At 46.4% G+C, this 23,690-nt stretch overlaps 1 protein-coding gene across 3 annotated transcripts in view; it reads right to left on the bottom strand.

Moving 5' to 3' along the window:
• Positions 1–3,643, bottom strand: part of CBFB (core-binding factor subunit beta) — a 37,796-nt gene extending 34,153 nt beyond the window's left edge. Inside the window, exons 1-2 of one of the 3 annotated variants that reach the window (XM_063167845.1) lie at positions 3,521–3,643; positions 3,220–3,306 (exon numbers count right to left, since the gene is read on the bottom strand). In XM_063167845.1, coding sequence (XP_063023915.1) covers positions 3,220–3,306; positions 3,521–3,598 — 165 coding nt within the window. In that variant the 5' untranslated portion in view covers positions 3,599–3,643. Of the gene's footprint in view, positions 1–1,431; positions 1,566–3,219; positions 3,307–3,520 lie in introns of those variants that run through there. The other 2 variants (XM_063167846.1, XM_063167847.1) reach the window with 2 other exon arrangements.
• Between the last annotated feature and the right edge of the window lie 20,047 nt (positions 3,644–23,690).

The following is a 23,690-nucleotide window of genomic DNA, read 5'->3' on the forward strand; positions in this document are numbered from 1 at the left end:
ACCACAGCTACATGTTATTTAAGATAGTTCCAGTCATGGACTGCACCACTGTCACAGGATTAATATCTCCCATTTTGAAAGTAGAAGTGCTTTGTCTTGGCTCTTCCCCCCCTCCACCAAGGAAGACTAATGCTCCACAATCAGTTTTGGTTCCAGGCTGTTCTTAAAAACAGATTTTAAAAATTTTGTTGTTCTTTTTGTTTGCTTGTTTTGTCTCCTGTAAGCACATTCTCAACATCATTAAAATTAACAAACCAGTCCTAGTAATGGCAGAAGAATACTGTATTGGTGCATTAATGTTTGTTTGCAAAGACAAACATTTCAATCGATGCAACAGAAGTTTCATCAAGGATACACTTGCACAAATAGGAGGCATCAAATCTGTCAGAGCTACAGACCATCATTAGCAGGCTCATTACCTCCTATTATCCCTTTGCTTTAGCAAGGGATGTTATTTAGTATCAACAAAAGAAAATATACCCATCTTCAAATATTTGTGGCTCTGAGTCTTCACCATTTAGTCTGCTCAAGAATGGTTTTCCTACCTCCGAGCATCTCTAGTAAATATGTGTTTTATACTCCTTAATTTATGCATTTCAAACATCAAGGAGTGAGATCTTTGAGAGTAAACCAGCTGACCACTGAAGCCCTATGGACCAATCCATTTCTGGGTACTGGGTCAAAAGAACTGCACTTGCTTTCTGGGAAACCCAGCAAGACAGTGAAGTGCCCATGCCTTCCTGCTTCCACCCCCAATGTGTGCTAGAGGGCCATGAAAACGGGGGGGAAAATACCAGAGAAAAGAAGAAGATAAAAGTACACTAATTCCACATCCTCACACAGTCAGGCAGGCACAATTTAAACCATGAAAAGCTACGTAGATATTTGTTCTCTGGATTTTTGAAGCCTGTTCTCTCCCTTTGAAGAGACAAAACCATCCAGTTAAAGTACCCATATGCTTCCCAAATCAAATCACAAATACTGATAAACTCGAGAATAGTCCTGCTAATAACCAAATAATACTACGTGGAAGCCATTAATTTCCACCAAATAACAAATTAAATAAAAAATAACAATGATTAAAAAAGAAATCACACCACTAGTTTGGTTTTAAACTTCAAAGCAAGAAAACTCTAGTTTTGTCTGCAGAGCCTTTTAAAGCCCAGTCTGAAAAGCTATCAGACATTTATGCCACAAATTTTGTAAAAAGCTTATCTGGTAGTACAAGGGCGACCTGACCCACACAGAGACAACGTAAATACAAGCACCTTCCAAAGCAAACCAAACATGGGAGGTTATTTAAGTTATCAAAGCATTGCCAGTAAATGTGAAATCTTTTTCAATACACTTCACATTTACTTCTCAGTAATATTGCTAATTATTTCCTTTATTCAATCAAGAGCTATTTGACACACATAACCAACAACTTACTGCCAGTTCTACATTAAATCCCTGAGCTGTTCTCTGGGGTTTTTTTTTCTGCTTCAAAATATGTAAGGTCATTTGCAAAGGCTCCCTTTGGAGATAAAAGAATAAATCCTTGATGTCTGGAAAAACATTCAAGACTAAAAAAAAAAAAAAGAAGTAAAATTACTAGCTCTTTTTAACATCAGTCATTACATACACTACATTTCTAAATAAACCTGACTACTCATTCCCTGGTCACAAAACAAAACCAGATGTTTCAGATGAAGAAATATAGAGCCTGTTTTATAATTAAGTAGAGTGAAAATATGTAGAGCATGCATCACTGCTTGCTTCCAAGGGATGAAGTTCTGGCAAAAAAAAGGCAGCAGCAGGCACAGAAGTACAAAGGTGGAAGTACAGTGATTTCCCATTTATATAAATAACTGCACAGGCTGCATTAGAAAGCTAGTTATAAGCTACATGGTCATTTTGTTCTTTAGGCAAGGATTTGGGTATATTATGCACCTTCACCTGTACAGGAACTTCCAATGCTAGCAAACTATATCTTCCTTCTCTACCCATTGTTTCCCTGGTGTTTTCTTAAAGGAAGCAAACAGGGACAAAGAAAAATGAATACAAAATAAATAGTAAAATTAAGAACCTGTCTACAGGAGGCCTCTTGTAAAATAATATTGCAGGTTCTAAAACAAGAGATAACAAGCAGGGATTAGATTTAGCTAAAATAAAGTTATTCAGTAAAAGGTAACTGTGTTCTTGAGTGTGTATCCTTTTACCGACAAAAGCAAAAGAACGAGATCAGTTATAGCAACTGGTATTCAAGTATTTTTGGATGTGCATAAGAGTAATTGCATTGTTCATAAGAATAATTTCATTGTGAACTGACTAGCAGTATGTATACCACGTGAAATTAAAGAATGTTCATAAAAGCAAACTTGGTGGAAGGGGGGTTTGTTTTCTATTTTACCTTATCTTTCACTACATACTGTAAATGAAAAAGAGGTTACTTCTGCGTTTCAATAGTAGAGTTACAAACTTAACAAGGCTATGGAATTCTATAGAAGCAACCTGGAGCAGAAATCAAACCAGGAAATAGTCAGTTCTTGATTACTCTGAGCCATACTTCACCTCACTTCTTATTTCAAAGGGCGACAGTAGTCTGTAACTAACTAACCTTAATGAATGAGAAAAACGGAGCTGAAGTTGCAAGTTTCAAAGCCTAATTTTAAAAGCGTTTGATTTAGTTCACAAATACATCAAACAGCTCACTCAGGACTTTAAGCAAGCGCCTTCTGAACAATGTTACTCATTTCTCAAAGCTACTGTTTCCGGAAAGAAAAAAAAAAAAAAAAAAAAAAAGAAGAAAAAGAAGCTGAATATTGAGACAAGCAGCTCGTAGCTGCAGCACGTGCCCAGGGAAGGAGCGCAGCCCGTTCCCACTGCCGGGGCTTTTCCTTCCTCCCCTGTCACCGCGGCTCCGGACAGCCGCTGTCCCCGCTCGGGAGCGAGCCGACACCACCGACTGGAACAGCGCTACTCCTAAGGCGGACAGGAATGCCGCCTGCTCACCAAAACCTCCTTTCCCTCGGCGTTTGAAAGGCAGCCGATGTCATTCCCCTCCTCCTTAAGCAAAACTCTCCTTCACGGCGCGGCCCCCACCGTTCCGGCCCCGAGCCTTCGGGCTTGGGCACCGCGCAGCGCTCGCTGCCCCGACGGCTTCCCCCAAACTTTTATTTCCCGAGCCGAGCGCGGCCCGGTGCCGGCGGGCACCGAGGGGAGCGCGGCGCCACTTACGATCTCGGAGCGGCCGTCGCGGCAGGCGTTCTGGAAGCGGGCCTGCCGCTCCTCGTGCGGTCGGTCCCTGAAGCCGGTGTATTTAATCTGCGGGGAACAGGGCGCGCAATCAGGAGGGGCCAATCCCGGCGATAAGGGGGCAGCGGAGTGCACTGACTGCGCCTCCCGGCGCCGCCGGCTCGGCTCCCGCCGCAGCTGAGAGGAGGTGCGGGGCTGCCCCGGCCCCTCCGCGGCCCGCGAAAACTTTACCCACGGCGGGCGGAGGGAGGGAGGGAGAGAAGGGGGAGCCCCGCCGCCTTACCTCGCACTCGCGGCTCAGCTTCCTGAAGAACTCCTCGTTCTCGAACTTGCTCCGCTGGTCGGGGACAACCCGCGGCATGGTGGTGGGGCCGCCGCCGCCGGCTGCCCTCCTTCCTTCCCTCCCTCCTCCCGCCCGCCCCGCGCTGTCCCAGCCCCAGCGCTCGCCTCGCCCTTTGTTAGCCCCCGCCGGCGGCGCCCCCCCTTCCCTCCTCCCGTCCCTCCTCCTCCCGCGGCGCACGCAGAGCAGCCGCAGCCGCCGCCGGAGCTCGATGCTGCCGCTGCCGCCGCCGCCCGCTCCCGCCCCCAGCCCGCTCCCTCCCCTCCGACTTCCTCCCGGCTCGTAAACTCGGCCCGAACAGCCGCGCCATTCACAACTCCGCCGCCGCCGCCGCGCATGCGCCGCGCCAGGCGGGAAGCGGGCGAGGGGTGACTCAGAGCCCCTCGGCGCCCCTCGGCCGGGCGCTGGCTCGCCCGCAGCGGGGCCGCTGCTCTCGCTCCCCCGACACCGCTCCCCCCGACACCGCGGCTCGGCGCTTTCCGCCTCCCCGCTACGAGGGGGGCAGCCCCAGCAGTGCGGCGGGCAGGGAGCGGCCGCCCCCCGCGCCCCGGTGGCGATGGGCAGCGCTCCCCTCACAGCACCTGCTCCGCCGGCCCGCTCGGGTGGGCAGCAGGCGGTGGCCGCGCCGCGTCCCCTCGCCTCGAGGGTGGCGGTGAGGATGGGGCAGGTCGGAAGGGACAGCGCTGGCCTCGCACCTCCTCGTCTGGCTCCGTCCCCGAGGCCAGCGTGAAGGCTGGAGGAGCCCAGGGGTGGTCGCGGAGCCCGCCGCTGGCAGGAGCCGGCCCGCTGTCCGGCTGCCGCCCCACACGCGGTGCGTCCATCGGTCAGTCCCTCCGCCCGCCCGGCCGCACTGCCCGGGGCGGGGGCCGTTCCCGAGGGGAGCAGGAGCAACCATCACCACCTCAGGATGTGGCTCGGTGTCTTTGAAGTCGTGGTGTCAGTCTAGAGCAAAACCAAAACCCAGCGCTTCGCTGCAGCAGCGCTTGAGAAGTTCACTTTCAGGCTAGAAACACAGCAGCCTGAGCTCTTGATTCTTCATGAGCGCACATTTTACAGGAGCTAATTCAATCCAAGAGCGCTGCAGGACATAGATCACCTGCCTCTAAATCTGTTTTTTCATACATACCTACTTTGTACCTCGATTCTTCATTGCTGTCTGCAACTTCCTCATGAGGGGAAGTGGAGGGGCAGACACCTATGTGTTGTCTCTGGCAATTAATGACAGGACCCAAGGAAATGGCCTGAAGTTGTGTCAGGGGAGCTTTAGGTTGGGTGTCAGAAAAAGGTTCCTCACCCACGGGGTGGTTGGGCATTGGAACACAATCCCAAGAAAGTGATCACAGCACCAAACCTGACAGAGTTCAAGAAGCATTTGGACAATGCTCTCAGGCACATGGAGTGTCTCTTGGGGATATCTTGTGCAGTTGTAAGAGTTGGATTCTATGTTCCTTGTGGGTCCCTTCCAACTCAATATTCTGGGAATTTTTTTCCTACAACTGGTGCCCCAGGTTTTTAGCAGCTCTGGAGCATCATAAGGATGGCAGCATGAACCAAAAAGCATATTACAATACCTATTGCCAACATTAAAATATTAGAGTACATTAGATCTTTTGACAAGAAATGAGGTTTTCTAACCTCACAGTTTTATAATCTTAACTTTACACATAGTCATGCAAATCGAAGCCAGCAATGCTAAGGTGAGCCAGAAGACATAATTTGAATCAAGTATGAGCAAAATAATAAAAAAATGAGTGAAGTTACTGTAATCCTTAACTTATTGTATACAGACTTCACAGAAAAAAACTTTAGACTTTTCTTCTAAATGTAGAAAATATGCTATGAGAAACTTAATACATTTCTGATCAATAGGAAAACTGAAGACAATTGTTTAGGCTATTTCTTCTGATTTTTCCTGTGTTACTGTATTGCAGACATACAGGCAAATTCAGAAGTTAAAAGCATTAAAAGAATGTTTTAGAAGGGTTTTTCCAATCTGAAAAGAAAATACACTGAGCTTGAAAACATAAAATACTGTGTATTGTCTTGATTCATTTAGACTAATATCAACCCTTAAGTGAAATTTTCGTGAATGTCAGCCACATGTAAAAGGTCCCAAAATAAGACATTTTAAAAAAAAATCCATATCACTATTCATCTTACAGCAAGATCAATACCAGGAGCGTAGGCCTGCAGGAGAGCTGCCAAGTTCATAAGGTAGAAATCTGCTCTCTTGACCTCCAATAATCTTTCACTACCCAGTTCTACCTCCTCAGCCCCGAAACTGACTGTGCCTTTTTCCAAACAACAGTTTGCAAAAAAAAAAAAAACCAAAAAAAAACCAAGGTCAAAAGCAAGATGAGTGGTTGTAAAGCCCTAAAATAAGAAACAGGAGATATAATCACCTAGCAAGTTTTGTGTTTTGACCTTGGCATATATTTTTCAAGACTTTGGAAGCAATATCAAGTTTGACTGCTTTCCCCCATGCAGCTCTTTGTTTAACATTTGTCATCCTGCAGTTTTCATCTTTCCAAAGTTTTTCTTTTAAATAAAGTGAGTCAATATTATCAGAAAGTCTGTAAGAGATCAGACACTGCCCATGCTTGTTGCCTCAGTTAGTTGATGCAGAAACAGGATAGCAGGAAGGGGTGAGATAGAGCACAGTGGCACAGGATCATATTGTTCTTCTGAATTTATCCAGTTTCTCTACACTAAGCTAGCTAAGAGCTTTTGCTCTGAATAATGAATACCTTCTTAGCAAAGGGAACCAATTAATTCATGTTCATATAAAGAAAACAATTATTTTAGACATGTTTTGTCATCAAGAAAAGCTATAAAATCGCAGCAGTTCTTCTTTTCTCTACCTCTCTCAGCCCCCAACATTTAACAAGACAATTAGAGTCTTAAAGACAGCGAAGTTCTTATTTTTTTGTTCCTAACTGGATGGAAGAGAAGCACACAAACTAATAATGTCTTTGCTGCAAGAAAGTCTAGAGCATAATTTGCAGTTATTTACTCTGTTTGGCCAGAGTCACTGGCCCCCAGCCAGAGAGTCAACACAGATCAGAGGCAGCTTTGCAGGTGGTAGCTGGGGGACATGAGAGGAAAGCTGAGGTTAACGTGTGAGAGATGGGATGCAACCTCATGGGAATTCTGCAGCTCACCAAACTTTTTTATTTGCTTTTAGCACAACACACCAAAACAAGCTAGAACCTTTTTCCTCGTGCATAACCAAATGCAACTGCTTCCCAAAGGCATCTTGGTGATATCTCCACAAAGCATTTCACCCTGGTTCAGGCTGCTCAGATTTTAGTAGGCTTAGCTCAGCCTGCAGATCCCTGGTTTGTTGATTCTCAAGAACTTAGGCTGTTCATCAGTCCTCTGGGTGAGTCACCTTCAGAAAACAGAAATGGTCAAGCTTGTAGGCATGCTGCTCTCTGAGTGAATTCTCAGAACAGATCCCTTTCCAAAATAAGATCTAGCATGTTTACAGTGCATTGATAATTGAGACAGACGCCACTGAAGGATTTACGGATGGAATGTTTTTGAGAAAGGGAGCTTTCTTCAAGTTCCAAGTCCTGTTATGTACTCTTCTATAACCCTTCTTTACCACATCTTTAAAGCCTCTGCTTTCCCCTAGGTAGCAGCATTTGATGAGCAACTGCATGGCACTGGCGTTATATTGTTCTCTAGACTTCACACGTGTGAGACACTAATAAGCCAGACTCCTGTGTATCCATTGATCTATGGCAGCTGCAGTATAATCAAACACCAGCATAATGTATGTACAAGCTACTCTGTGATTATAGATCCATTAATAAACTGCTTGCAAGATATAATTATGCACATTAGGTGTGAAATGCAATCCACTTATGCAAGGTCTGTGCTTATGGGTACTACAAAACTGGTGGGGGGAGAGGGGGGAAGGGGGAGGAATTGAGCAAATTAATTGCTCTTTTGCCCTGACTAATTTTCATTTCCCTGCTACTACAACTGATGCTCCCAGCCAGAATATTTTCACAGGAGTCACCCCACCAGTGCTGATCAGTTCATGGACCCACAGGCACATGCAGAAATCATCCTGAAATACTGCAGCTCACCCCCAGAGCAGCCTTTCATGTTTAGCTTGCATACATCAGCATAAAGATTTATCCTGTTTGAGGACTCCCAAAACAACCCAAGTGAAGGATATGGGCATTGAAAAGGACCATGAGCCATCAGAATCAGTTCATGTCTGTGGAAGCACTAAATAAACTGGAAGCACTTTATGCAGAGATGGATGTAGGAACTCCACAGGCAACAAAGTGCAGCTTTGAGGACTTAGCCAAGTCCAAAGTTGATAGCTAAACATCTTACCTAGCACACAGAGATAGGAGCCATACCACAACAGTTAAACAAAACAATCCAATTTTGCATTATGAGTGGGAAGTTGCCTACTACCACTTAAAAAACACCAAGCATGGCAGGTATGAGGGAGGAAACAGCACCTCATGTGTCTTCTCTCTAAACCAGGCTACAAAACAGATGCATCTCTTCATTCCAGATGCCAAAGCTGGAGCCTTTTTTCCTAAAAGAAGATGCCTGCAGGTGCTACTCAAAATAACTCGAAGCATGTGGAGTATCAGCCAGGAGCCAGGACCCTTCCCTCGCTGAGGCTGTTGAAGCCCAAGTTCCCAGCCTCCCCTGTGAGCATCCCAGTGACAGCTATTGTCACACTGGAGAAGCTGTATCCACACCTCTGCTTCAGCCTGGGTTACTACTGCAGTGCAACACAATACCTGAGTCTTCATGGCCAACATGAAAAGCCAGTAGACACAGCCATCCCTTCCCAGCTGTGTGATTTGGGCACCCTGGGCTGCCTCTGGTTGTGAGCACTGGCAGTTCAACAGTGTGCTTCACACATGAACAGCCTTTGTTTCAGTAACATACATACATGTGCTGCTTCTCCCCAAAAGCATGGCCTGCACAGCCTGGGACAGCCACCTGAATACATCCTTCTGACACTTGATAGCCACTTTTTGATCATAAAAAGGTCACAAATGTGCAAATATGAAAGTGCAGTGTGATATCAGGTTCAGGAGTCTGGTGTAGCAAAGCTTGCCTCTGATCAATGACCTTGGTACACAACATCCTAATGAATTGAAAATCTGTTTAAATTCTTTCCATTAACCAGGGGAATACAGGTTATGGAATTTTTTTCCCTAGTAAAAACAATATGAAATGAAACTTGAGAACATCAGAACAAATTATTCCTCCAAATGATGCAATGCAGCCTGAGCTACACAATTGTTAGAGAATTAAAACAGATTATCCCAGAAGGCTACTTGATTTTCATGCTGGTTATTTGGGATAGTGATGATGATTGCAGCAGGTACACATGTCTATGATTCTGTGCTATCCATACATGTTTTGGCAATGGAAATATGCAGTTTTTATTTTAAACCCCCTCTTTTTCTCATTTTATCAATCACAGTACAAACTGTTAAAAGAAATATTATCTGAACTCAAAGTCTCTCTTGTCTGGCAAGCAGAAGCCAGGACTGGGTGCCTCTTCCAGCTTTGCCTTTGGCCTTCTAAGTGATGATTTTGGGCATCTGGCTTCACCTCTAATGCCTTAATTCGCCCACCTATCAGTGACTCGAGATCTCCAGATGAAGATTTTGAGATATTTATGTAAAGAAGCAGGCACTGTCATTATCCCAGATGTTGAGCAATGAGGAGAAAGTTTAACTGAGCACAAAATGTGACTCACACAAGCCTAAATACATAAAAGGAAGTGTTTAAGAACTGCCTTTGTGAAAATAGCTCTGGAGATGCTCTTATCAGTACACAGACAGTGCTAATGGCACTCAATTGTGTTGTTCAGACATGGCTTTTTCTGTGTTACCTTCTGTGCTGCTATCAGCCACACTGTCTCCTTATACTGCATTTGATAATCCATTAAAAACTTAAAATCCTTGGATAGTTTGGGTTGGAAGGGACCTTTAAAGGCTGTCAAGTCTAATCCCCCTGTAATGTCCCTGTAATGAGCAGGGACATCTTCAACCAGACCAAGTTGCTCAGAGTCCCAGCAAGCCTGACTTTTAATGTTTCTGGGAGTTAGGCATCCACCACCTCTCTGGGCAACCTGTGCCAGTCCCTCACTACCCTCACTGTAAAAAATTTCTTGCTTATATCTAATTTAAATCAACCTTCTTTTTGTTTAAAACCATTATCTCTTGTCCTATTGCAACAGGCCCTGCTAAAACATTTGTCCCCACCTTTGCTATAAGCCTCCCTTAAGTACTGAAAAGCTGCAATAAGGTTTCTCTGGAGCCTTTTTTTCTTCAGGCTGAATACTCCTAGCTCTCAGCCTGTCTTCACAGGGGAGGTGCTGCAGTCTCTGATCATCTTCACAGTCTTCTCTGAGCCAGCCCCAGCAGGTTGATTTCCTTCCTGTTCTGGGATCCCCTGAGCTGAATGGAGTCCTCCAGATGGGGTCTCAGCAAAGCAGATTAAAGGCTCCCTTGACCTTCTTCAAAAGCATATGCATAACTTTTGGGGATGGCATGCAATGGTAGAGAGCCTTTTATAAAGTTTAAAAACATTAAGCACAATCAGACATAAAAGGGCCAGACAAGATGTGAAATCCTGGAGCTGTTCTGAAAGTGCCTGCGGATTTTCACATCTCGAGGGCTTCCAGACGTGAGAATGGACAATGCAGACAGTTTCAGTTCCTCAGGCCTAGCACAAGCCAGCTGCTGTATTCAGGCAGCTCAGAGGGGATGTGAACCTGCCCACCCAGGATATCTGAAGTTTCCTTCCAAATGAAAGAATCAGGGTGACAGTTGTCACAAGCAGAGGTATAAAAGATAGTCAAAATATGCACATAGCAGCCTCCACCACTTGAATCAATCTGATAAGCCAAATACAACATCATCATTCTGGATTAATTATATTTTCTCCCAGTCTTCAGGGGGTCTTGGGCTTTGGTTTTGTTTTGGGTTTTTCCCCTCCGGTTAGCATATACAGCGCTGTAAGACATTGGTTGACACAAACTAATTTGGTGGCTGATGTGAGAGAGAGAGGGGCTTGTATCCTGCATCAGTGTCTGTTCCTGCATGACCAGCACAGGGCATGTCAGGATTCAAAGCATGGAAGCAAGGCCCTTGTAGGGATAGCTGCTCATGGGTTTAATTTGAGATCATGGGGAAGAAAGCTAAACAGTGACTCAAAGCTCTGTTCTTTTTTCACATGTGAATGTTTATTACTGAACAAGCTGTCTTACAGTCTGTTATACTTTTGGTTATACTTAGTAAAACAGCTAGAGGTGATTCAGTCTTGGTACAGATAATGTCTAAGTGACTTTTCAGATTCTAAAGAGATTATTCTTGTAAGTTTTGGGATATAATTATTTCCTCTCAGAAATCCTGTGGTGGAAAGAAATTGCATTTTTGAATGTAGTTTATTTTTTTATCTTCTCTTTTTAAGGAGTTTTCCTGAAGATACTGTAAGTTAGTCTCCAACTATTCAGTCATCTTGGTCACTCATGTTTATCCACATGCCCAACTTTATATTTGCCTTATAAAAGGCAGCAAAATGTTGACTTTTAAACCATCAGATTATTCTAGAAATATTGTTCTTACTTAAAGAATTAATTTCATTCTCAAGGTGAACATTTCACAACTCTGAGCTCTGCTAGTTTGTTACACAGCAATCACACCAAAACCTTACATTTTCATACACCTAACACACAAGGCTGCCTCATCTCATTGCAACAAATGGATTGTTGGCTGTTTTATTGTGCTTTCAGAGAAAACCCTGGTCCACTTAGGAGAACCAAGAGACTGGGAGACAAAGTCATGAAATCTGTTGTCTAATTAAACATTCAAAGCTAGAAAGAGCTGCCACCATTTACAGATGGATCACCAAGGGCTGGATCTCTTGCTGAGGCTGATACTGGAAATTAGCAATATTTAAATGTATGTCTCAAACAAAGTCCACAAGGAAATATTCCTCTTTATCAGCACATTCCATCGCGGGCAGGTTTGGAGTGCTCTGGCACAGGGGGTGCCGACCGCTGCTTTCATTACAGAGCTCGTAAAGTTAAAAAAAAATACCTGGCTGATGCTCTGGGGTGCTACTGAATTGTGCCAGGCTCATGTCAGCTCCAAGAAAGCAAAGCAAAGCCCATTTCTTGGGTGTGTGCTGCTGAGGGAGCTGCCTTTTCACCTTCTTTCCACACAGAGCTGTTATTGTTTTTGTTCGCATTGATCTTATCCTTGGAGAATTTGGAAGGGATTTCAAAAAGGCAGAGTGTTGATAGTAACTTTGTTTTCATGCTTCTCCTCTGTTGCTAGAGCTATTTGTTTTTACTGACTAGGAATTAGGATGGCCCCAGTCCCCCACCTTGATCCAAAGGGGCATGCCCCGGGTCAGAACAAAGCCTCAGAGACTTTGCCTTGACTTCGTAAGGGCACAAGAATTTCCCCATGCAGGTTTGCTTGCACGTTCCAGGCTGAAGGGTTTATTTACAACAGCTCCTGTGCCTTCTTTATGTCCCAAGACAGATTTCTCAGCACACTCTACCACAGGATTTTCCTATTAGATGTGGATTTTCCCTCTTTTCAAGCGCTTAGCATTGTAATTTTCTGCAGTTTTGTGCCTTTCCCACTCTGCCCAGACCTGTGCTTACCAAGAGAAAGGAGATCAGCAAGACATCCACAGCCAACACTACAGCAGCAGCAGAAGCAAGGCACAAGAGTGGCGGACGTTGCTCTTCACCCCTCAGTCACCTTTGTGGTCTCTGTTAGTAGCTGCAGCCTTTGTAGATGTCCAGTTAAGCTTGAGACTGACCCAGAGAACAAGAAGAAACAAAGGTCACTTCCAGTTTCACCAGAAAGAAATTCCAGTGGCTACTCCAACCCCATAATCCAGCCATGATTAATGTGTATCGAAGGCAGATCTGGTTTCATCAGAGATCCGGGATTTTAAACAGTCCTAACTGCTTGGGGAAAGAAAAAAAAACCAAACAAAACCACTCTGGAAAGCTGAAGGAGGAAAAATACATCTTAAATACAAAGTTGGATCATGTCACGGGGACATTAACAAATGACAGTGTTCTCCACAAACACGGCCTGCTCTGCAGAGCATTAAAGCAAAGGCTTCCTCTGGATTTGCACCTCCATTCTCCCTTTTCTCTCATACCACATAACCTAAAGGCTTTTGAAGGGATTTCTGAAGTCTGCTTTCCCTCCCACACTCAAATTTGCTTGAGTTTGACCTGCAGATTGAACAATTTGTGGTGTAAGAGAACAGAAAACAGGCAAAAAATGCACACAGGTGTAGTGAGCTCCCACACCTTGCTTTACTACAAGTTCTGTGTCCAAATGAGTTTGTGCTGTGGAAGAAAAGTCCTTTCAGGACAAGAAGAGTAACTCCTGAACCTCTCACAAGGAACATCTCAATACGAACTGAGATTTCCAGTCCAACCAACCTGTGTCCACCATGGGGAGCTGTCATTTTGGGGTGTTAGCACCTGACTGGTTGATTTTCAAGTCACAGCCCCTCTCCGAGATTTCAGATCAGAGCACTCAAGGTTTCCAAAAATAGTCCCCACTCTAGTTCTCCTGTTCAGCCATAATGCAGCAGTATCATTCCCTAACCTTGTTCTCAGAAACAGCTGAGATTTTTGGCTGCATTTTAAAACAAAAAGACAGAGATGAAGAAAAAAAGCAGGGGTGGAAAAGAGCTTGAGGGAAATGCCTGGCATGGAAAGGCTTTAGCCTAAGTAGCTGAGCTTTGGCAAAGCTGTAAGTAGTCAGACTGCTTCTTAGAGTGAAAACCACACGACACACTTGATGGGTACAAACCCACTCATAAAAACCCAGACACCTCTCATATCTACAGAAACCTGTGCTCCAGAGCAGATAGGGTGAGCAGTAATGAAGGGTTCAAGTCGCAGCAGCAAGATCAAGATTAGGTAACAGGAGAAGGTTTAACTGTGAAGATAACTTGAGTCCTGGGATAGGTTTCCCAGGAGAACTGAACTTCCATCACAGGAGGTTCTCAGAAGCAGATGGAGTGCAATCATCCCTGATAGAGCAAAGAGCATCTAAAAAGTGAACTGGGTGACACTTCATGGCTCTATTTACTCTATACACAATTATCTACACATGCTAATAATCAGCAATAATTCTCTTCCCTTAGTGAAAGCATTTTATACTTGTTGAAGTGATCTATTTTTACATCCATGTTTTAACAGAGATAATATCTCTACCCCAGTCTGAAAGGAGTGGTGAAGCAGAGGCCCATGGAGGCTGTGTGACCTCTCCATGCTCATAGTAAACTAGTTTGGGTAGTGACCAGCATTTAAAGTTCTGCAATCATCACTTCTCAACCCAAATTGTTCTTCTCCCTGGGAATTTCTTAGAAGTTCACATGCACATTTTTATGGCCACTGATTGATGGAGTTCCTTTTTTGACTGCTTCTTCTTCTGCTCTAGGGTTTATTTGAGCCCATTACCCAAGGATCTCCTTAGAGCTCATCCTCTCTTCTCCAGCCAGGGGATTTCCACTCTGCTGTCAGATCCAAGGTTGCTTATGTCCCTTTTATCTAGCAGTCTCCTGTGTTTCATCTTTCTGAGGAAAGATCCTGAATGGGAGCTTTTCCTCCCCGTTTTCATCATCTACTTTTCAACTCTATTGCTTCAGTTGCAACCTGGCTGGTCTTCACTGTATATCTAACTACTTCATAAAATGAGCAATTCTGTTTATTTGATGTTTCTGTTCTTTCTTGTTCAAGGCTTTGTTTTAATTGTAGGAAGTCAAAGAGGCATCATTTGGGAATCAAAGGAAGGCACTTGAGCATGTCAGAAGATTCCACAGATGTCAGAACATCAGAACATCCCACTGCTGCCTAGCTGAGGATATCTGGTGGGCAGCTCATGACCTTGGCTTGTTTCATCACCACTTCTCTTTTGCTCTTTAGCAGCAGCTTTTCCTTGATGTTATTTTGTAATAACAAATTTATGAGTATCAATTTTGAGTGTCACAGATCTTCTGGGTCCAGAGGTTTTTGTTTTGCACTCTGCAGGCTGATTTCACAGTGTTGGATCCTGGCCCCCATCACATCTGCTCTCATTCAGTTTGGCAACAAACTCATCTTCCACCATGCCATCTTAATGGTTCTTTTCTGCTTTTATAAGGAGTCTGCCTCACTGCCATTGCAGAGCTTTGCCCTTTAGTATCTTCTTATCTGGCAGGAACCTGAGGCATGCATTTCCAAAGATGAAAACCTGGTGTGCTCTTCATGCTACTGTTTTAGGGTCAAGACAGGGGATGTTTGGCCACCCACCTTAGGCTTCTGTCTCTGGGAAATGCCAAGTACAGATTCAAGGGATTCACACCTTAGGCTTCACCAGCAGCAATCTGGATGAAAGTGTGCCAGAGACAACCTGCAAAGGCACTCAGGGATTACCTTCCTGAGAGCTCTGCCTGCAGGCAGTACAGTCCTTCATCACCTCCAAGGCAAGGCTTGCAGGTTGTTATGAAGGAGAAACCAAACCCTACTGTTCCTTTGCAGCTCTGTCACAGTCAGTGAGTTGTCAGAGCAGGCCTGTTCTCCCTGGGCACCACTCATCTGAGAGGGGATTAGACAACGACCAAGAAAATTGTTCTTAGCAGAATATATAGATTCTAACACTTAAACTATCATGTAAGAGCAAAAATAAAGCATTTCAGAGAAGAGCCCTAAGGTCCAGCCTTCCCTGTTTCAAGGTCTGTCACCCAGCACATTGTGCATTTTGGTTCCTAAAGGCTGAATTTCAGTGGATTTTCTCCCCTGGCTGGAATTTTATCTCCCACAGAAGAAGCCATAGACACCTGAAAGTGTCCCCAGGAAGCAAACTCCCCCTGACAACCACAAAGCTGGGAAAAGCCTTCACTTTCTGCCCACTAAAAACACACCCTAGTAATTTTGAATTCAAGTAGCTGCAGTCCCTGAATTCCTTTGGCACATGCTGAAATTGAAGCTGGTTGAGTCATTCTGGTCCTTAGGTAACCAGAGCTCAACGTCAAAGCCACACACCACTGCTGTCCCCACCCAGCACAGGAGTACAGACAGTCCTAGCTGTGCTCTCAGCGGCTCTGTTTCCCAGCATCTATCACTAACACTGCATTAGGAATAGTGTGATTGTCAGCAAACATCTAACAAAAGCCCAGGAGCACCATGCAGTGATTGAACTCACTGCCTGGGAGCTCCTTGCTCCCACGGCTCCGGTCTGCACACCACCTTTCCCTCTGCTTTATGTGAAGGGCGTGCAAAGTGCTTTGAAAGTCAGTTCTGCACGGTTTCCTCTGGAGCTGCCTGTAATCCACCTTTTTTTTTATGTTGACGTAGGCAAAAGGGAGTACCTGGGGTAAGAAGCTGCAGTCCCAAGCACGGAGGCAGGCTGTTAAAAACATGCTGAGGCCCTTGCTTTGGAAGTACCATCCTCCTCCGCTTTGTTTCTCAAACACCCGTATTTAATGACAAACAAGAACTTTTCTCCAAGGAAAGAGACATTGCCACAACACAGAAGTGAGAAAACAGGATCACGAGTTGCCAAGTGCAGGATGCCACGTTTGAAATGGAGTCAAAGCAGAGGTGGGCATGAATATGGACATGAAGATGGGTCTCTCCATCTCGATCCCTCTGCACTGCCTTTGAACTGAAGAGGAAGTGCTCGTGGCAATGCAGGATGTAAAGCTGATTATGCTTTGCTCTGTAAGAAAACACATGTATCCTGGGAGCACATGACTGCTGAAAGATTAAAAGGAGCCTAAAATTCAGCACTTTGTCTCTATCAGCAGTTGCACTAAGTACTTGCTTTTTTCATCTTGTGTTCTCTTCAAAGACTTCAGAAAAAAACTTTATAGACAGCTAAATGAGCACCCCAAATCCTGAGAGCAGAGGTAGAGAAAGTGAGGTGTAATTTATTTTCCACCTCAGCTGCATAAAATGAGCTGGAGCAAAGCAGCAACTGCAATTTCAAGTCACAGCCCCCATCTGCAGTAGCAGCTAGTTATATTCTCATCAACTATTCACTTACTGGTTTGTGAAAGCTGCCCAGCATTGAACTCTCCCTTACTTTATCCTCTCATTAGCTCCCCAAGTGTTTCAGGAAGTCTTGGACCCTTGCAGAGGCAATGTTCACACTCTTGCTTTCCTGCATTTTCCATGAACCTGCTCAGAAACTATTTGAATAGTTTCTTTGTCTTTTTGATTTCCCAATTTCCATTTTGAGCACGTGAAGCCTTTGCTATGACAAGCGTTCCCCAGCAAAGCTGCAGTTTCTCTGCTGATGAACCTGTAACTTAAATATAGTGCCAAGCACCTGTGAGATGCACGTGTTCAGAGACAATTACAGCTCCTTGGGGTACTAAGCCAGCAGCAGCTATTAAAAGTCATCTGGGCCAGAGAAGGTGCTCCAGCTGCTGATGGTTTGGGAGGCAAGGAAGGGACCACTTGTCCGTTTCTGGCACTGCTGGTGCAGGCAAGGCACACACCCCTGGCACAGAGCTCAGAGGTGCTTCAATTGCAGTGGAACACAAGCTTCAGCCTAATCTTTCTTCCAAAGCTTCATTACTCTTGTGAGGGATTTTCCTGCAAGATGTATTGTCTTAACCCCAAGGGGTTGGCCTGTCAGGCCCAGCTTTTTCCTGTCTTGTAAAGGCAGAAACACGAGACCAGGAGCAGCTGCTTTCTGTACATTGCCAATATGTTTCCAATGACTTGTGCTCTCGCTGTGCCCAGGGGTACAGCCCCAGCTCAGGAAGACATTTATTCAGCACATGCCTAAAAGCCATTGACCTGAATGAGCCTCAGGCTTGTGCCTCAGATTTGTTCTGAATCAAGGCCTGATAGAGGGGATATTTTTTTTCTGCTCGTTTAAACATTGAAACCCAAGACTGTAACACAGTATATTGAAATGTCCCTCTGCTGCTGTTCCATCAGCTCATGAATCTTGTGGAAAGGCCATCAGTTACAGGTTGCTGCAACTGTGGTAAAAACTGAACATTACATTTATCTTTTCATAGTGTGCATTAATGATTAAGATGTATGATGTTTTCTTGCTATCAGATTTAGAAAATTTGGAAGCTTGTGGCATATGATGGACTCCTTGAAATGTTTTCCTTGGATTGAATATCAGGTTGCATTTTGATTAGGAGAAAAATATAGCAGGGGAACGCAGGCAGTGATGAATTAACAATTTCCTATTGCTTTCTCAGACTTACTATTCATTTTAGGTGGAACAAATTTGTGTCAATAGAAAATTCCATAGAGGCATTGATTTATTTGGAATTTAAAGGTACAGTAAAGAAAACATTTAAAGAGTCTTAATCATGAAGAGTATGGTTTTGATTAACTCTAGGATTTTTTAAAAAAGAACTAATTATTTTCCAAGCTGTGGCAATTTCCAAAAAGCTTTCTCTTTATACCAACAGTTTAGGTAGAGGCACATTTTTTCTAAAAGAAAAAAACAGCACTGTTCAGGTTTCTGCCATACAGCACTAACACCAAACTAGCCTCATCTGTCATATCCAGCTGCCATTTGCCTTTGGATATTTCTAATTAAACTAATAACAAAGGAGCCAGCAATGGACCCCCACCCACACCAAAGAGGGGAAGCTTAAGACAAATCCAAAATTGCAGGAGCCAGTACTTGCTTCCCTGATAGCCCTTACCCTTTCGAGAAGGTTTTGGAAAATGCAGCTCACAATAAAATTCTCCATCACTCTAAGGGAAAAACAATTGGTCTATATTTAGGTCAAAAATTAAACAGTAATAAACCCAGTGAATTCTAAGCAAGGCTGACAGTTGTGCTCAGGGCCACACGATCACCGAGCAAGGGTCGCACCAGTGGTGTGCCCGTGCAGCTGCTGTCATGAAGATGTCCCTGAGCAGGCTGGTGCCCCCAGCTGCATTTCCAGCACCAGACAGGCACAAGCAACAGCCCCAGTGCTGCTGGCAGTGTCTTGCTCTACAGAGGCACTGATCCAGCTGCAGCCATGCATTCAGGGTGTGGATGGGATGATTTACAGCCTGAGTTGCTTTAGGGGCTGGCTGCTAGAGACCATCTACTGCAGAGAGGAGGGAGCTGCAACCCCTCACAGGAGCAGGGAAATGCTCCCTCTGATGATGCTCCAGCCTGGACTTTATGTCTTAGAGGACTTTCCCAACCTAAACGATTCCCTGTAACTGTGTTCCCAACCCCATACAATGAGACACCTAAACACCACCCACCACACCTGCACAGCAACATCCACACATACCAGAAAGATCTGGAAACTTGGAGCAATTCTCCCACATGGTCTAAAACCTACTGGTGCCTCCCAGGCATCCTGAAGTAATTCAAAGTTGGGACTAATGCTGTTTCAAAGGGCTCCCCATACACTATCAGAAAACAGATAATGCAAGAACACATACATTTAAATGAGGAAAGGGGCTGTGGATCTTTTAGATTTAAATGAAGAATTGTATCATGTGTGATAATTACAGCCTTTGCAGGCAGCAAATGCTTCAGTCAAGTTCACGCTCCTTTAATTAAAAGAGCTGTATCTCCTTCCACGTTTCATATCCTCATCTAAATAATGAACTTCCAAAGCACATGACCCGATGAATGCTGCCTCCAGATTGCACATTCAGTATCTTCAATAAATAAGGCTACACTCTCAACTACTAACTAGTTATGAATAGCAGTTTAAAATAACAAAGCAGCCATTCAAATGCAAAGCTAAAATGGCATTTCAAGTGGTAAAATTGTTTGAAATTGTCACTAATGGGAGCCATTCTGCTCCAGTCAGCAGCCTGTTGTCACAGAGCTGGACACCCCAGAGACTCCTACCTCTCCATCACACTGAGCTCAACTTGGCCCTTGGGTTCAAGCTAATTGGAGCAGGGATGGACGGCCAGAGCACGACCTCCTTGGCTTTGTTTACGGAGGAAGCTCTTCTCATTAGATAGCTGGATGAGTCTGCACATCGCTGGGAGACAAATATACGGACTTTCACTTGTAGGTCAGCAGTTCAGATCTGATGGGGATGAGTAATGACAAGCTAATTGATCTCAGATGGCCGTTTGGTGGTCTCTGCAAAATGAATTTGGTGATCTGGGTTCACGTCTCAGGGGATGAGCATCCATGTCGTAGAAACTCGGCACTGCAGAGCCCCTCTGGAAGGAGCTGTGGAAAACACCCCTGTTCTTGTCCTTAGAGGGAGTCCCTTGGCGGCAGGGCTGCAGCACGATGACAGCTGGAGTCGAGCAGTGGCTCTTTCTGAGAAACTCCCCAGCAGCTCTGAGGAGCTGGGCTGCCTTTGCTCAGCCGGCTCCTGTGCTCCCAGCGGAGCAGCCAAAGGTTTGCTAACAGCCCCTCTGCGAGCCGGGGAACTTGATGCCCGCGCCTAATTGGAGAAATGCTGACGAGGTTCTCTTCTAATCAGAAACTACCGTTTGCATCCTGGCTCTCTAACAATATATCCCTGTCCTTCCAGCATACCAGTTAAAACATGACCCTGTGCAATTCATTTTCTGGCTAAAATTAGTGATTTTTAGCTGCAATGCATTCTTTAAATTGTGTCCAGTGGGGCAGAAAGAGCCTGGAAAACTCCTGTTCTCAGGAGGGTCATTTATTCTGACAGCAATGCTAAAGCATATATCTTTCTGTCACAGCTCTGGCCCTCAGAAGAATTTCTAGATACAGTATTGCTTTTTTTATTTCTTTTGTTTAAACATTATTAATTGCCTCCCTAGCCCTCTTCACTGAAAACAATTGTCTGGGGTCAGACTTGAGGGCTGTTGTTTCCATTCCTGCTATGCACAAAGGACTGCTCCATTACAGAGCCTTGCTGGAGAAGCTACAAACGGACCGATCCTGCTCTCCCACTGCTTCACCCTGGACTCGCTTTTATAATACCAAAGTTGCTCAGCAGGTTTGCTCCCGGTTTGCAGGGGTAGGCAAACCTCAGCCTCTCCAACAGCATCGACCAGAGGTACCAAAGCTGGGGGTGCCACTCGAAAGGGCTCCGGAGTGCCGGCACATTCCCGTTCCGCAGCTGACCCTTGGGGCGGCAGCTCCGGCGGGCACAGGGGGATGATGTGCCTGACCCAGGGGCACGGCCAGCCTCACTGGAGCTTGTTTGGCTTGTCCCCATGGGAAGCTGCCGTGCAAAACTGGTAAATACTCCAAGGAGGAAGCCTGCGCTTTGTTCCCCGTCCCAGACACAGCGCGGGGCCTCGGGCGCGCCCCGGGGCTCCCGCCGGCCGGGCAGGCGGGTGTGGGCAGCGGCTGTGCGGGCACTGCCCCGGCCGGGCGGGTCCAGCCATGGAGACGGCACCGGCTGCCCTTCTACCCTCAGAGTCCTTTAAGACAGCGACCCGTTTGTTAGTGATGGGAAAATGCACGGGGGTGCCCAGAGGGAGAGCACAAAGTGCCGTATTTGCATGTATAATGGCCATGTTTGTTGCTCCCTCCCCTACTCCCCCTCACGTTCCCCTCCCTGCCTCTCCTGCCATAAATTAGGGAGCAGGCAGGCGGGAGGTGCGCCGGGGCTCAGCTGTTGCTCATTTGGTTGGGGCAGGGTGTAGCCGTGCCATGCAAATCCGCCTTTGCTTCCTCTTGTGCCCCGAACGGGCGCCGCGGCTCGCAGCGCTGCCGGCTCGGGAGCTGCTGCCCGGTGCCCAGGGCACCTCAGCTCCTGTGCCTGACCCCAGGCGAGGCAAAGTGGCCAAGGGTGATCCTCCCGTGGCACGGAGCCAAAGCACCACGTCCTGCATTGCTTCCTTCGCTTCCCAGCCACTCCTGCCCCTCTTGGAGGCCAGATCCCACCATTCACAGAATGTTTTAAATTTGGAGGAGAGCCTGACTGGGACACAGCACAAAGCACTGAGGGCATTCCTCCTGGCCCTTCCCAAGCTTCCCCACCTGCATGGATGATGGAGGGGATGAATGGGAGGCCAGCCTCACCCTCCAGCTGACAGCCCACTTTCCCCAGTCAGGCAGGGCTGCCATGGTCCCTCTGTGCATGCCTAATCCTGTGCCAGCTCTGGGCAGGATTTACACCAGTAACAGCTTACTCCAAGGTAGAAAACCTCATGCTTTCTAGGTGGGTGCCAGCACAGCTGTCAGCAGGGTAAGGACTGGGCAGCAAAGTGTGGGCATCAGCACCAGCCCTACAGATGTCATTGTGGTGGCCTCATGTGGATGGGCCTGGGACCCCTTTGGGCAGTGCTGTGGACTGCAAGGCCTGGGCAGAAGAGACCTGAGCTTCTGTTGGGCACCAGGCATGAGAAGTGATGCCCATAAATGCTCTCTAGATCTCTCTAGATCTACTACATCTTTACTCTCCTTGGATGACCTCTCGGTCCTCCTCCATCTTTTCAGCAGATCTGTTCCATCCAGCAGTGACCACATCCCCCCCCATGCCCTATGGACCTGGGTCTGTGTGAAAACCCTGCCCTGCACTGCTGCCTCCTCCTCCAGGGACATGTCAGCCACATGCAGCCGCTGCCTTTCCCTTGCCAGCATGTAAAGAGCAAATTAAATTAACTCTCAAGCAGCCTGGCAAGGAAATATTCCATTTGTTTTCCCCCAGCCATCCCAAACAAGCCCTCCTGCATCAGTGGCTGCTCACTACCCCCATCCCAAAGCATCAGCTGCAGGGAGCAGCAGCACATCCCTCGTCAGGGGGTAGGATGTGTGGTAGGAGAGAGCACAAAGGTGTGTGCTCTTTATCCTCCTGCCTCCCAGTGAAGCCTCCACACTCTCTCAGTGCCTGTGCTGAGCTCGTGGCACAGTGCAGCACATGCCTGGCCACATGAAGAGGAGGCAGCACCCTGCTCCTCCTCCTCCTCCATGGCAGCAGGGGAATGTGAGGAGGTGTTTGATAACCCGTGGGGTTTTGTGACTCTCAAAGCCCCCACAAATCTCAGCTGAGAATCTGCCAGTGCATTTGCTTTGGTGCTGGGTTCAGGACCTTAAGGTTTGGCACCATCCCTTTCATGCAGCTTCTTTTATCCCTTCACCCAAGCTGCTCCCTCAAAGCTCGTGGTTCTGCACTGGGTGACACCAGCCTGGGGAGAGCTGCCCTCTGCATCAAAAACCTTCCTACACACACAAACACACGTGCTTCCATTTGTGCTTTCAGGGCCTGCTCACCCCTGCCATCAAACGGCACATTTCTAAACTCCACAGGGTAAAGGTGCATTTGATTCCTAATGAAGTCTGCACACACAGACCCCAGAGACTCCTTAGACTGCTCTGTCTATTCCAGGCTTCTGGAATAGAAAGACAATCCCTGCTCCAAGATCTCTAAGTGAATCCTGCAGCTGATGAGACCCCAGCTCCCCCTTCCCACAGGGACCCTGGGCCCAGGCCCACTGCACTGCTGGGGGGAAGGGCAGGGCCCCCAAGGGGACATCCCCGGGGCTGCACATCCCTCAGGAATGAATTCTGGAGCTCATTTTCCCTTTGAGCAAGGCAAGTTCTGGGTTTGGTACAAGGGAAGTAGGTGCCCATGTGAGCAGTGTTAGCCTTGTGTTGGAAGGAAAGCCATTTTTGGAAAACACCTGTAATACAAGAACCAGGTTTAGTACTTTCTATGTTGTACATTTTGCTTCATAGCAAGGCCAGGGTTACATTTTTCATGCATTGTAGAGAGGCAGATTTTGAGAGCTGATGTTTGCAGACATTGAAAACATAATTTTCTGGCGAAGGCAGGAATCTCTGTGCAGGGAGAGGGAGCAAGGTTGTCCTTACACTTCCCAGGAGGTTCAGAACTGGTGCCACTGGAGCTAACTGGGCAGCTCACACTCATTTTGGACAACCAGGAGCTCTCTGGTGGCTCGCGGGCTGGATCTGGGCTGCCAAATGTTACAGAGGACCCTATGTCAGTCTGCTGCCCTGTTCCCCCAAGAGATACAGGGTACAGGGGAGGGAGGAAAAGGCTGTGTGGGTTTGTGATGTTTTCCAACCACTTTTCCTGCCTGGCCAAATGAGAAGAGCTCGTTTCTAAATGATAACACGTGGCAAATGATACTGCCTGCAGATGGGAAGAGCCCAGCATGACATTCCGCAGGATGTAAGCCTTCTCTGGGTGT

This window comes from Melospiza melodia, chromosome 13, assembly GCF_035770615.1.
Source record: "Melospiza melodia melodia isolate bMelMel2 chromosome 13, bMelMel2.pri, whole genome shotgun sequence".
Classification (NCBI taxonomy): domain Eukaryota; kingdom Metazoa; phylum Chordata; class Aves; order Passeriformes; family Passerellidae; genus Melospiza; species Melospiza melodia.